General features: G+C 23.6%; 2 protein-coding genes across 7 annotated transcripts in view; one reads left to right on the top strand and one right to left on the bottom strand.

The window, feature by feature from the left end:
- The first annotated feature begins 1,988 nt into the window (after positions 1 to 1,988).
- On the top strand, positions 1,989 to 10,078 carry LOC122849508 (tubulin alpha-1 chain-like). The gene is made up of 3 exons (XM_044148221.1): positions 1,989 to 2,171; positions 2,365 to 2,580; positions 2,656 to 10,078. The coding sequence occupies exons 1-3, from the start codon at positions 2,169 to 2,171 to the stop codon at positions 3,787 to 3,789; spliced, it is 1,353 nt and encodes a 450-aa protein (XP_044004156.1). The 5' UTR covers positions 1,989 to 2,168; the 3' UTR covers positions 3,790 to 10,078.
- Positions 7,881 to 15,639, bottom strand: part of LOC122849507 (poly(rC)-binding protein 3) — a 164,434-nt gene continuing 156,675 nt past the window's right edge. For 4 of the 6 annotated variants that reach the window (XM_044148219.1, XM_044148218.1, XM_044148214.1 and 1 more), the window contains exon 8: positions 14,131 to 15,609. In XM_044148219.1, the coding sequence (XP_044004154.1) occupies positions 15,228 to 15,609 (382 nt within the window). In that variant the 3' untranslated portion in view covers positions 14,131 to 15,227. Of the gene's footprint in view, positions 12,183 to 14,130; positions 15,610 to 15,639 lie in introns of those variants that run through there. The other 2 variants (XM_044148216.1, XM_044148220.1) reach the window with 1 other exon arrangement.

Raw genomic sequence — 15,639 nt, 5'->3', positions numbered from 1 at the left:
ACCAATATTTGTTACATAAAAAGTAGTCCTGACATGAAAAAATTTTAGGAGCTTTTAATGATATTTGATATATAATGCAGTTTTTATCATTATATTATTATTATACCATGTATCGAAAAGCGCCAAAGTTTTTATCCACAAATATTCAACTTTATTTCAAAAAGATATTTCACGTCTTTTGATTATTAAAGTATGATTAGACAGGTATTTAAAATTGACTTTTTGACATTAATTGTAATATGTTTTGTTTATTTCACTTATTTTGTTTAAATTAATAATAAATTATATTTGTAATTCGTCTACAATTGACCGTGAATACCATAATAAATCAATAATCATTAATTTTCGAATATAAAAATTTAAACGTGTATGTATATATTATGTACGCTTTAAATATATAAAAGGAAAAAGAAACAAATTTTGCTATACATCAATGATAAATAATCACATGCGGCTGCATACAACATATATGCATGTAAAATAAGTAGGATAGTATAACGTATCCGAAGAAATTAGACATTTCAGCTTGAAAATTTATTTTTAGTAAGATTTAATATTTACTGACTTTATATCTTTTATTATTTGTTGGAAAAAATCGAGAGTAGGCTCATTGGAAAGAGAGGCATCGATATATATAATGAAACTGTTTTTATTTTTTTTTTTTAACAAATAATTAGAACGACATTTGATAAATTAAAAACGACGACGTCACGGACCACTGACTTAAAATACTTATACCCGGTAAAGAGTCTCGCTTTTTAAAAATTGAGGCGAGACTCTACCGAGTCTCTTGATATGTTATCATCAACACTATACAAATCGCACACAATTTCAACTTTCAAGATTTTTTCACGGTGAGTTGATTAGGACTGAATGAAAATAGTTATTAATTATTGCTTGATTCATTCAATTCCATCACATCGTCAGAGTACATCAGATACATACTCTTATCATATTTATGTCGTTGAAAAATTTTGATTGATCAATTAAATTTTTCTGTGAAATAAAAAGATTTAAAAAATACAATAAAAGATTTAATAAAATATATAAAAATTAAAGAAAGTTTGTATATCCCTGGGGTAAAAAAAAATTTCTCCGGAATTCTCCGAATTTCTATACGTAAGATTTCCGGAAATAGAGTTTTCTGATGAAAATTTACGGAGATATTAAATTTACGGAGCAATGCACAATCTCAGATTATTTTCATAATATCTGGAATTTTTCCGGAATTTTCTCGTCAAAAAACCAACGAAAAGAAAAAATAAATAAAAGAACGAGAAATAAGAGTCTACACAAAAAACATAATTACACAAATAGGGAATTTTTTTTCGAAAAAATCCAAAGAAAATCTGAAGAAATCCGTAGAAAATCCAGTGAAAATCCGAAGAAATTTTTTTAACCAGGGATATAATAAATAAGTAATTTAAATTATTTATATAAATTTAAAGAAAAATCAATATTTTATAAAATACTACAAATTAAAAGCATAGCTAATGGTCTGCAGTTAATAAAATTTCATTAAAAATTCGTTTATATGATTCAATATTATTTTTTTTGTTTTTACTCTATATATTTTCAGTATTTACATTATTCTCTGATTTACAAAATACAAAATAAGAAAATATCAATCCCCAAGCGACTTGATGAATATTTGTTGTTTAGCCTAAGATATATAAGTATATATAAATATATTATTATTATTTTTTTAAATATATACTGATATATATTAATTAATTTAAATAAATATACTGATGTAAATTTATTCAAAAATATATTTCAAGCATCATAAAATGTCACAAACATTTCCAATAATTATTCGTATAAAAGTGTATTTAATTCAAATACAATTGATGACTAAAATAATGCAAACATATATATATTCATTTTATAAATATTGTACGATATTGAGCGGTATTGTAGTCAGGAGAATTGCGCATGTCAAGTCAATACTGTAGCAGCGAGTCATCGTCAAAGTTTTTTTTTCATGTCTGCAAGGTAAAATACTATTACTATATATTTTTATATAGTACAATACTCGACAGAATCTAAAAGGGTAGCAGTTGCGACGACACTCCCAAAGGTTCAACAGTCGTGTTTAGTGAGACTCCATCACCAGTATCGATTAAACCCTTCTGTTCAACAAACTTTATTTTGCAAACTCTTCAAAAATGGTAAGAACCAAAAAACACTTAAAAAATCTAAAAGTAAAGTAATCGGTTTCATGTTATTATATTATTATTATTATTATTATTTTTTATTTTATTGTTGAATTTTATTGATTTGGAAAAATACTTTGTATAGTGAAGTAGAAAAGGGAGTGGACTTGGGCATTTAAATGGTTATTTTTTATGACTCTTTTTTTAGCGTGAGTGCATATCAATTCACGTTGGACAAGCTGGAGTCCAAATTGGTAATGCTTGTTGGGAATTATACTGCTTAGAGCATGGAATCCAGCCTGATGGTCAAATGCCATCTGATAAATCAATTGGCAGTGGTGACGACAGCTTCAACACCTTTTTCAGTGAGACTGGTGCAGGCAAACATGTACCCAGAGCTGTTTTCATCGATCTTGAGCCAACGGTGATTTTTTTTAAATTTTTCTTTAATTATTTTCTTATTTAACAAATTCAAATTTTTTAATTTTACACTATACAGGTGGTAGACGAAGTCCGAACTGGAACATACCGTCAATTGTTCCACCCAGAACAGTTGATCACTGGTAAAGAAGATGCTGCCAACAATTATGCTCGTGGTCATTACACCATTGGAAAAGAAATTGTTGACTTGGTCTTGGATCGGATCCGTAAACTTGCGGACCAATGTACTGGTCTTCAAGGTTTTTTGATTTTCCACTCTTTTGGTGGTGGTACTGGATCTGGATTTACTTCTCTTCTCATGGAGCGTCTCTCTGTTGACTATGGAAAAAAATCCAAGCTCGAATTTGCCATTTACCCAGCTCCACAAGTCTCAACTGCTGTTGTTGAGCCATACAACTCAATCTTGACCACCCACACAACTCTTGAGCACTCTGATTGTGCTTTCATGGTTGACAACGAAGCCATCTATGACATTTGTCGCAGAAACTTGGACATTGAACGTCCAACTTACACCAACTTGAACAGACTCATTGGTCAAATTGTGTCATCAATTACAGCATCTCTTCGTTTTGATGGTGCACTCAATGTTGATTTGACTGAATTCCAGACTAACTTGGTACCATACCCACGTATTCATTTCCCATTGGTCACATATGCTCCAGTTATTTGTGCTGAAAAAGCTTACCATGAGCAGCTCTCAGTTGGCGAGATTACCAATGCCTGTTTCGAGCCAGCCAACCAAATGGTCAAGTGTGATCCACGTCATGGTAAATACATGGCATGTTGCATGCTTTATCGTGGTGACGTTGTCCCCAAGGATGTCAACGCCGCTATTGCTACCATCAAGACCAAGCGTACCATTCAATTTGTTGACTGGTGTCCAACTGGTTTCAAGGTCGGTATCAATTACCAACCACCAACAGTTGTACCAGGTGGTGATCTTGCCAAGGTTCAACGTGCTGTCTGCATGTTGTCCAACACCACTGCCATTGCTGAGGCATGGGCTCGTCTCGATCATAAATTCGATCTCATGTACGCCAAACGTGCCTTCGTTCATTGGTACGTTGGTGAAGGTATGGAAGAAGGTGAATTCTCAGAAGCACGTGAAGATCTTGCTGCTCTTGAAAAAGATTACGAAGAGGTTGGCATGGACTCGGCTGAGGGTGAGGGTGAGGGTGCTGAAGAATACTAAGCAACTCAATAAAAAAATAAAAAATACTGCAACCTTCTCCCTGAATATGGAACAAATAAAAAAAAAAACAAAATTAATTATTAATGTAACCATGAATAAAAACTTTTGTAATAAAAAAATGTAGTAATTTGTCATTGATAAATAAATATAGAACACATATTCATACTATTTCCATGTTGAGTAATTTTATTTTATTATTCAACACTTGAACATCCTATCAAAATTATATGCTTCTCAAGGCATTATGAAACGGTTATTAAGAATGTGGAATATATATGTATAATATATTAGTATATATAACTGATTATTAAATTTATTACAAGAAACGATTTTACCAAAAAAATTAAATAAAAAAAAACATTTAAATTTCAAAGCTTTATATTTTTTTTTTATTCCGGTATTATAATTATTATTTTGTAATTTTTTAATTAATAGATTGTTTAATTTTATTTAGATGAGCGTAATTGTATTGCTATATACACGAAAAACAAACATTACAATAATAATAACAAGAATAATCCTCATAATAATATTATAGAATTGTTTATCAATTTTAGTGTAACACTAACATCTTTTACTTGATATCTCATTTTTTTTTTTTTAATAATTGTTCAAATTATTTGTTTATGTGCTTTTTTTTTACTGTGTGAAAGAACTTTGGGTTTAAATTTCCACATTTTTTTTATTTTCCACAGTGGATTTATTTGTCTTTTTCTTATTTGTTCATTTTAGAGTAATATTGTATTATTAGCAAATTGTAGGGCTTTTTATAATCCCGGTCCCATTAGCTTTGACTTTTTTTTTCTTAATTTTAAAATTGAAAGAAAAAAAAGAGATATAATTAAAATATTTTTTACCATGATTGTTAAATGAATGACATTATTGCCTCATTATTTTGTATTATTATATTATAACGATTTTTTTTTTTTTTTATCTTGTTTTTATTTATTTTTTAGTTTTTTTTTATTTTAATATTTTTGTCTCTTATAATTAATAAATATTACAGTGCATTATCTAAAAAAATCTGTCTTTTTTATGCATCTTAAACGTTCAAATACACTTTACTCGAAATTTACAATATTATTGCCCTTACAAACATTTAAATTATTATCAAGCCATAATAATATGTGATTTATTTTTTTTTTCAACTTCATACAATTATATTTTAATTTATTCGACATTTTTTTATTTTAATAGTATATATAAGAAGAATTTTTATTATTATTACTACGCAAAATATGCGTGTGCTTGAGACACTAATAAAGTCATTAGCAATTATTAATTTTTTTTATAATTAATTAGTTTGTTTTTTTTTATTTTTTAAATAATTTTTGTTCCCGTTTTTCGAGTCGAATCCCGCGTATACGATCGACTATCTTTGTTTAAAATTTTTTTTTATATATGTTTATGTATATGTAATAGAGATATATATTTTTTAAATTAGTTTTATCAGCTGTTTTTTGTTTTTTTTTTTTGCTGTTATATCATTTTTGTTAAAAAATTTAATTTTTATAAAAATCAAAATAAGTAAAATATTTTATTTACAATTTTTTTTTTTCAAAAATAAAAAAATTAAAAGGAAATATATTATTGTAAATAATTGCCTAAAAGTTTTTGTAACAAAAAATTTTCATCAAGGGAAAATGTATTGATTATTTAATAATAATTCAACCTAAAAATAATAAAAATTGATTCTAAAATATATATAAATAAAAAATAATAGAAATTTATTGAGATAATTTTTTTTTTTGTTTCTTTTCTTTGTTCAGCTTTCTTAGACAAATTAAACGGTTTTTTTTTACTTTAAATATTTTATTACATTAATTACTTTATTATTTTGAAGCTCGATTATTGTGAATTAATGAAAGGAGTTACATGAAAGCTCGATCAACACCTTCATTATTACATTGTATACATAATATATATTTGCATTCAAGTGATAACTTTTTTTTTTTTTATTTATCAATCATGAGATTTACAACAATGCTTTATTATTTTTATAATTATTATCACTCAAAACATCAAATACACTGAAGATATATAATAAAATATTGATAAAAAATAAAAAGCAAATTATCTAGATAATTTGAGCAACCTATACTGCAATAAAAGCAAAACAATAATATCAATAATGAACAAAAAGAAAAGTATTTTATAAATAAGTAAACAATGACAGCGAAAGAAAAAATATTGAAATGTATTAAAAAAAAAAAAAAACATTTCAATATTTTATGTAATTATTTTTTTAATATATGACAATTAATTAACAATAAATCTTATAAATTACAAGTACTCAACAATATTTGATTAAAAAATAAAATGATACTCTCCTTTCATCTGGGATTTTTTTTTTTCTAGCATTATTTTTTCCCTTTTTTTGTCTTCATTTTTCGTGCTCAATAATATTAATAGCAATTATGCAAATACAAAATATATATATTTTAATGATTCTTCGAGGATTTTGGACCCCGAGTTTTCGTTTGCTGTTTGCGCTATTTGTTTTGTTTTTTGTTCTGTAATTAATCTCTCTTCTTCACTTTCTCGACAACCCTATTCATTTAAATCTGTTTTCTACCATTTCTTTCACTCTTCATTTGTATTTTTTTTCAATTATACTTTTTAAATTTATAGGTATGTTATTATTTTTTTTACGGTGAATAACAATTGATATGGATTGAGAAATTTTTTTAGGTTTCAGTAGAAATCGATAAAGCGAAGGAAGAGTTGTTCAATAATTTTTTCAATCAATGCTGTAAAATAAAATTTTTATAGAGATAAATTAACTTTCATTTTTCATATTTAATAAGAAAAAGAAAACAGTGAAAATTTTTTATCAACAAAGTATACTGATAAACATCAATTTTATATAATAATTTTTTGTATCAATCATTTTTTAGAAATTGCAAAATATTTTATAAACGATTCTTTGAAAATTAACAAAAAGATAACATTCAGCATTGATGAAATAATTATGATATATCAAAACAGATATATATATATATATTTGTATAATATAATGATTTAGAAATTTTTGTTTGTTTTTTAAATCTAATATATATTTTATTAGTTAGAATATATTTTTTTATTTTTTTGACCAATTAATTTATGCAATGGTTTCAAATAATATAGACCAAACAATTCTACAATAGATATGTTTACGTTTACTACGCATTTATATAGATATTTTATTTTATCATATCTTTATTATTTGAGACTGTTCGTATTCATTATTTTTCCATAAACTTATATTAGTTTGTTTTTTTGTTTTTTTTATTTTTTATTTCCAGTAAGTATACATTATTTTTTTTTTTATTTTTAGTTTTCTACTATGACATAAAGCACTCTTTCACGCCAGCTGAGTAATCATGTTTACAATTGCAAGCCTAGTGATATCACTTGAATTATAACTTTTTTTTAAACACTTGGTTTTTAATATTTTATTTTTATTTCCATTTTTTAAATTAATTTATAATTATTTTTCATTTTTATAATTATTTTATATCATTTTTAATCAATCATTAATTTTTCTATAAATTAATGCTTACAATAATGATAATAATAGCAGTATAATGATTTTTTTTATTTAAACTTTTTTTTAAAGAAAAAAAAATTAAAAGAAGCAAAAGTTTATCTTCTAACATGTTATTTTTATTTTTTTTTTTTTGTTATTACTTATCAAGTTTTTATATTATTATTATTATTGTTAATTAGTTAATTAATTTATCATTTTTTCTGACATTTTTATTGAACCAACAATTCACTCATACTTGTTAATTTTTTTTATTTCTAAATTATTTAACGTTTATCTACCCTCTTGCTCCTTTTTTTTATTATTATTTACTTTTTTTTTAATATTATTTTTACATTAATATTGCGTTCACCCATCATTATCAGACTATTATTAAATAAAAAAAAAAATTATCATTTTACCCTGGATTGATGTACTTTTTTTTTTTTTTTTTTTCTTTTTTGCTTCATAATTATTAAGCTGATGCGCGATAATATCGGAATTTAAAACGTGATATACGAATAAATTTAATTAAAATTTTATTTTACGTGAGTTAAATCCGATAATCGCAACATCGATTTACTTCCTGCATAACCGAACTCGTGTCGACGGGGTGGTAATCATTGGGGAATAGATTTTTTTTCTTTTATTATTTAGTTTCCTCAAATATTATTATCATTGATGCATATAAATATTTTGTATTTTTATCGTCATTTAGTTTAAAAGTTAAAAAGAGAAAAATTGAAAAAACGAAAAAAAAAAAAACTGGAAGATAATGCAAAAAATTGACAATTCAAATTATTTGTATTAAAAAAAAAAAAAAAAATCTTTCGTTTGAGGAAGACAATAGTGACTAATCAATATTGAAAGTAATTTGTGGTTAATCCAGAAATAATCCCAAAGGGTTAATAGAAGTTTGAAATTGAATAGATCTTCTTATCATTGGTTTGCAAGGATGGCAAAGATGATACTGATACTCTTGATTAATCAGAAAAGAGAAAAAAAATGTACATATATATTTATAAAGTTTTAAGTCGTTAATCTTCATTTTCCAAGAGTAATAATTACGTAACTTTTATAAGAGAAAAAATCAAATTAAAAAATTTAAAAAAAAAGTTTTAACAATAACAAATTTATAATCAAATATAATTTTGGCACATTTTTAAATTTATATGATCAATAAATATTTTTCATTACCCCGACACTTTAATACTAACATTACTTGTTTATTCGACAATTATTATTTGGCACTATGATCTGCAATTTTTTTTTTTCTTTTATTAATGCAGATTATATAATTTTTAAAAAGCAATTTGGCCATACAAAAATATGGCTTTGTTAAATTATTTAATAGTCATGTATTATTATATTTTTCTAATCGATGGGTCACGCGTGCGCGCGACGACACCTAATATCCTATAAAAACTAAGTTACTTCTTAGGTGATTGCCTTGCGTTACGATAAAAATTGAATGACTGACAAGGCCCGATTAAAATTATGAACATTCAATTAAGCTAAAGTAAAAAGAAATTGAAACTAAATTTGAAAAAGATTGTTTTCTTGAAAATAATACTTTGAATTGTTTTTTTTTTTTTTTGTTAATACTATACAAAATAATAATTGTTTTTTTTTTTTAAATTTAAATTAAAGTATAAAAGTTAATTTCATCTTTTGGACCTTGGCAGTAATCACGCAGTAAGGATAAGGCCCCTGCACTAACAGATTGCTCTACGCCACAACGTAATTACAAGTGTCTAAGTACTTTTGAAAATAAAATAGAAAATAAATTAAATTTATTGAATAATTTTTATTATTATTTTTTTAAAAGTATGTCTTTCATAGAACTAACATTGCAATTAAATAAAAAAAAAGAAAACATTTTTTAATTAAAAGTGTTTATCAAATAAAATTAATTTAAATTTTTTTTTTTTTTTTCTTTAAAATGTGAATCAATTTTTGGCACATTTTTGAGATTTAAATTCATAAATAAAAATCAATTAATTTGATAAAGTGTATATGTAATATAGTTTGAGTATTATTAAAATTTGGTATAATGACAATGCTTAATAATTAAAATTATCTTTGTTAATATTTTAATTAAATAAAATTGACAAAATATTTGATTTTAACAGTCGAAATTTTCCTAAAATATATTTATGTTTTTAAAATGATATTTTTTATCGTTAAGAAATTTAAATTTTAACAAGTTAATACTAATCATATGTTTAACCGGATATGTGAATTTTTCAATTTCAATTTGACATGTTTTATTTTCTTTATCAACTAATTAATAACTAATAATCGAAGAAAAAAAAAAATGTATTTGAGAGATAATCGAATGCCCATAAAAAAGTACAGAGGCCGATAAAATTTTATATGCCAAACACATTTTTTAATATAATTTTTTTTCAAGTTTATGATACTTTTTTTTTAAATTGATAATTCTTCATTTTTTTGGCCGTAAGTGTACCTAATAATTGTTCAATTTAATCATTCTTAATTAATGACTATAAACCGATTCTAATCACAGCGATATTTTATTGTTGATATACATAATCATTCAGCATCTCACTAACTCGTATTCACTTTTTTTTTTTTTTTTTATTGTTATTTTTACTTTGTTTGTTATATTTCAATTTACTCATTCAATGATATTTTAATATAATTTTATTTTTTATAAAATTGATATTTCTGTGGAAAATTACGGTGATAATACCTTGATGTGGGGAGGACAACTGGAAATCTACTGAAATTCGATATAATTTAGTTTTCATTATTTGATGATTTGAAAAATTTGAATTTCACAAAAAAATAATTAAAATAGTAAATAAATAAAAATTTTATTTTTTAAAATTGAGCTGAGAAAAATTTATTTACAACCTAAATAACAAATTAAAAATTAATCAAATTTTATATGCAACGGCTAAATACGTTTTTTTTTTCTAAATAATAAATAAATACAATATATAATTAATAAATAATATCAATTTCAACAATACTTTGTTTTGCCGCTGGTTGATTTTACACATTTTGTTTTTAACTTTAACAATATAAAAAAAAAAAATAATTATGAAAAAATAAAAAACATAATAAACTATAAAAAAATTAAAACTTTATCGAATTTAATATATTGATTTTATGATTTTCATTTGTTTAAATGATTCAAATTCATAATAAATAATTGATAAATTCGAAATCAAAACGAGTTATTTAATCAATGGGAAGCACTGATTTTAAAGTAAAATATTATTCTGTTTGGCACGCAGCTGGAAGAGGATATAAACTTAAGAATAAAAAATTCTCTTTTCATTAATAACCTAATTAAAAACAAAAAAATTGTAATAAATATTTCTATTAGAAATAATTATTTTTAAAAGATGACACAATGCCGTTAGAATTAAAAAATCAGAATTAACTGATTATAATTAATTTTGAGTAATTAATAAAGCATTCTGATGGAAAAAAAATCCATTCACTCTAGTATAGCCTTACCTATTTACTATTATTATTACTTTTTTTTTTTTTAGTTGTATAATAAATATATTTATATATAATATATGCATGTTCATATATATAATATATATTGTTACCTCTGTATTTCGGTTGATAATTCATTTTTTTATTATTTAAAAAAAAAAAAAAGTGTCCCGAGTTATAAGTGACTACCATTGTCAATATAAATTGATGGCGATATTTTTTTTTAATCATTTTAATTAACTAATCAATCATCATTTGAAGAACACTCAGTTTACTCTCTAGAATCACCAAAATATTATTATCCTTTCCACGACTTTCTGATAAAAAATAATTTTTAAAATTCATTTTTTTTTTTATTTTTTCTTCATATAAATAAAATATATTTAAAGATTATAATTTAAAATTCTACATCTCAGATTATTTATATATATTATTCAAAAGATAAAACGAATTATTAACAAGCCAGGTGAATCATTGAATCAAAAATTAAATAGAAAATAACTTTTTTTTAAAATTTAATTTCAACCCTGTCTATCCGAATTATTTTCATTATTTTATTATTATTTATCTTCAATTGATATTCGTTCATCTGGCTAATATTTTAATTCAATTTCTATATTAAAAAATTAAAAAAAAAAAAGCATTTTTAATTGCCAATTTTATCAATTGTGAGAATATTAATTTTTTTTTATTCAATTTTATTGGAATACTTTTCAAGTATTTCCATATTTTTTTTTTCTTTTTTCTTATCTTGTTGTTATTTTATTATTATTATTATTATTATTAATATTATTATTTTTGTCTTTCTATTATTTGCTTTTTTTTAAATATATAAAAATGAAAACTAACGTATCTTTGGCATTTGTTCCCTTTACCAACCTGCGGCAGCATTATTATCTGCAACGTAATATTATGATGTTTATTAATTTATAATTTAATTTTTTCTTTTTTATTTGTTAATCTAATTAAATTGAATTTCATGTTGACCTCCTCCACCGATTTAGACATTATTCCACTTGACTCATTGACAATCATTATTCTTCTATATATAATTTTTTTTTCTTTCTTTCTTTGAAGCCTAATAAATGTTCGTGTCTATCTGGCTCAAATATTTTGTCTCCTTATTTTTTTTTCTATGACATTCAACTATATTTTTCTCTCTTTCTCTTTTTTTCATGTCGATAGATGAAAAAATACTAAAAATGTTGAAATGAGAACGAAGCAAATAAAATAATTTAAAAAAAAACAAAATAAAACAAAAACAACGATTAAAAAAAAAACTAAAACTGCAAATTAAGTTGATCAGTTGTCATTATGATGTCATTAGTGAATTGGTGCTTTGACAATGTGATTTGGAGCGATGTAATGATAAGCTGGAATCGCCATTCCAGCAGTCTCCATTGATATCCTGAAACAAAATATTTTATAAATCAGTCAAATCAATATAATTTTTTTTTGTTCTTATTTAAACTTAAATAACAATTATAAAAATTAATTTATTATATATTAATATATATAAAATACATGTATATAAATAGACACTCTACAAATCGCGACATGTATATTTTTTAATTATTTATCAAAAGATAATTGTTTGCTTTTTTTTAAAAAAAAAACAAATATAAAATAAAAGTTTGATTCGACTCTTCAAGAGTTCAAAGTTTAACTTGTGTGAACATTTTCATTATTAATAACAGGATTTAATATTGATTGTTAAGGAAAAATAAGGCTGGATTTATATAAAAAATTAACTTAAAGAGTCGATGTGATTAATAGTTATTTATGAAAATGGATAAATAAATGAAAAAATGAAAAAAAAAAAAACAATAATCAAAGATAAAAAATGAAAAAAAAAAAAAAGGGAAATATTGTTAATTTAATTTTAAAAATATATATGTATGTATAGATTATAAATAGTTAGGGGACGAATAGATTAAAAGGACTACAGAAAGGATTGTGGATGGTGCTTACCGAAGATGGGCAGGAGCCTGGGTCAGTTGTTTGGATGGTTACATCTTCTTTAATCTCTTTTTACAAATAAATTTTTTTTAACCTTTTTTTTTTTCATTTAGTCTGACTAAATACACTTTTTTCCATTGACAGTGTGTGATTTAAAAAGTGCCACTTAATCCATTTTGAAATATAAAAAAATCTTGTAATAAATTGTTTTTTTTTTTTTTTTTTTCATCTCAATTAATCACAACCCCAAACAAATGGTCTTAATTTCCATGATAAAAAAAAAAAATAAAAAATACTAATTTAGTTCATTGATTAAAAAGAAAAAAAATTTAAATAAAATATGCCAATTGATCAGTAAAATTTAAAATATTATTATTGAATTTTAATTTTTTTTTTCAAAACGTCGTAATATAAAGTTAAAAATAAAAATATAATAAAAAAAAATTTATTTTTTTTAATTCAAGAGGATTTATGAAATATTTTTTGTTTTTATTATTATTTTCTTTTATTGCTACTTTTGTTGTATTAAACACGCCGTTTTATTTAACAATGTGATACAGTTTAGCCAGTGTTTCTGCTAAGCCACACAATGCAATTGTTATCGTTTCTTAATTAAATCATACTATTTTTTTTTTATATAAAGCATATTAGCTTTTGAATTACACGATATTGATGTACATTATTTCAAAGATTAAACCTACTTAATCGTGGTTTATTAAATATTTATTTATAATTATAAATACAAATATATATATATATATATATATATATATTTATTATAAACGAATAATTAAATAAACCAATTTTTTAATTTTTTTTTTTTTCTTAGGTCTTTTTCCAATATGATTGACTAAAGAAAAAAAAAAAGTTCAATAGAAAACAAAATGACTGAATAATAAAACAATTTTCCTGGATTTTTGTTTGATCTTTTATAAAAATTTTAAGTAAACAAATAAAAATTCTTTTTAATATTGAGCATACAATATTATTATTTATTTCTTTTTCACAGTGAAAAATATTGTTTTTTTTTTTTTTTTTGTTTGTCAAACTAAAAAAAAGAAATACTATATAAATTGAAACTTTTTTTTTCAATATACTTATATTTCTGACTTTTTTTTTTTTTAATATTTAATTATCTGGATTAACTGATTTTTACAACTGTCAAATATTACAAACATTTAAATCTAACATTATTGAAATCAACAAATTTCCTATAATTAATACGAAAATTATCAATAAATTCACTGAAATTTTATATTCAAAATATATATATATTTTTTTTTTCGAATTATTAATGGACAAAAAAAGTTAACAGAAAATCAAAATAAAAAGAATAAAAAACAAAAAAACTTTGATAGTAATTGATAATGACAGTTAATTTTTATTATTATTCTTACGTTTATTTTTTAGATTTATTTTTGTCTCTCTCACACGCACTATGATACGACACTATAACTATCATTATGTTTATTATTCAAAATTGTATGCATATTTATTTACATACATATAATTTTATACATAATTAATTGTAAACCAAATGATAACACTCATATCGCAAAAAGCAGTTTTTTTTTTTTAATTACTTATAATAAGCTCTACGATACTACGATGGTGGATTTAGAATTTTTTTTTCTAAAGCACTTTTTTATTTTTATTTTTACTTGTCAATTTTTATGAATTTTTAGTTTTCTAAAAACTTTTTTTTTTCATGATTTTTACTCTAGAAAAAAATAATAAATCCACTGTCGTTTACAATTTTTAAATACACATATTTGCTTATTTGCCAACGTCACTTTTTTTTTATGTTACTATTACTTTTATTTAGTACAATAAAGATTCAAAAAAGAAAAACAAAAAAATGAATTGATAATGGGCTAGAGACAATGATGTGGATAATCTATTTTTTTTTTTTTGTAATTTTCTTGATATTTTCTTCCTTGCTATTATCTTAGCTACATAATTCCTACATTATAATCCACAATAATCGTAATAAGAATATCATATAAAATAAAAACACGTTTTTGTTATTATTATTTTTTTTTTCCATGAATAAAATAATCAAAAAATAAAAAAAAAAAATAAATAATTAAATTCTAAATATCCAAAAAAATACAATTTTCATCAAAAAAGTAGATCCTCAAAATGAGTGAAAATTTTTCCAAAATTGTTGGCACAAGTTTTACATTAATAGAAAAAAAAAAGTATTAAAAAAAACCTTTGAAGCTTCAGTTTCAAATTTTACCATGATTACGGTTTTTTTTTTTTTGTTTAGTATTTGTTTTTTTTTATTATTTTAAACAAAAATAATTAAATAAACAAAAATATCATGTGCTTACTTTTTTTTTTTATGACAATTTTTTTTAATTTTGCGATTAATCGAAGAAAAAAATAATAATTAATCATAATGAATGTTGTAATTTAATTATCATATAAATTTGTTGATGTTAATAATTATGATTATTAAAATTTTGTTGTTGATTTTTTTTTAAATCATTCAATATGGATTGTACTTTGTCCTTTCTGATTTGAATTTTCCGCTGTCAGTTGGTCCAGGTGCACCAGGACTACGAAGACGTGGAGTAAATGTCTTGTGTGAACGATGTACACCAGTTGTTTGAACTGGTAATGATGCAGCAGCTGCACCAGCAGCAGAACCAAGTAAATCCGACAACCCACCAAGGGCGGTCAGGCTAGATAGGGCGTTGAGGGCACCTGGTTTGCTTAGCAACTGAGCCAAGGGAATTGCGCTGGCCAAAGGAGAGGCATTGGTAGTAGTGGTAGAAGGGGAAGCACTGGACCCGGATGCCCCGGGAGTGGTGCCACTGCCAGGGTTTTGGGTATTTTGGGCCTCAAGGTTAGCTTTCTGCAGTTCGACACTGGGAAAAAGACACAAATGTATAAAGGTG

Source organism: Aphidius gifuensis, linkage group LG2 (genome assembly GCF_014905175.1).
Source record: "Aphidius gifuensis isolate YNYX2018 linkage group LG2, ASM1490517v1, whole genome shotgun sequence".
NCBI classification, from domain to species: Eukaryota; Metazoa; Arthropoda; class Insecta; order Hymenoptera; family Braconidae; genus Aphidius; species Aphidius gifuensis.
The sequence above is the reverse complement of the archived record's forward strand: the minus strand, read 5'-3'. Positions and strand labels throughout refer to the sequence as shown.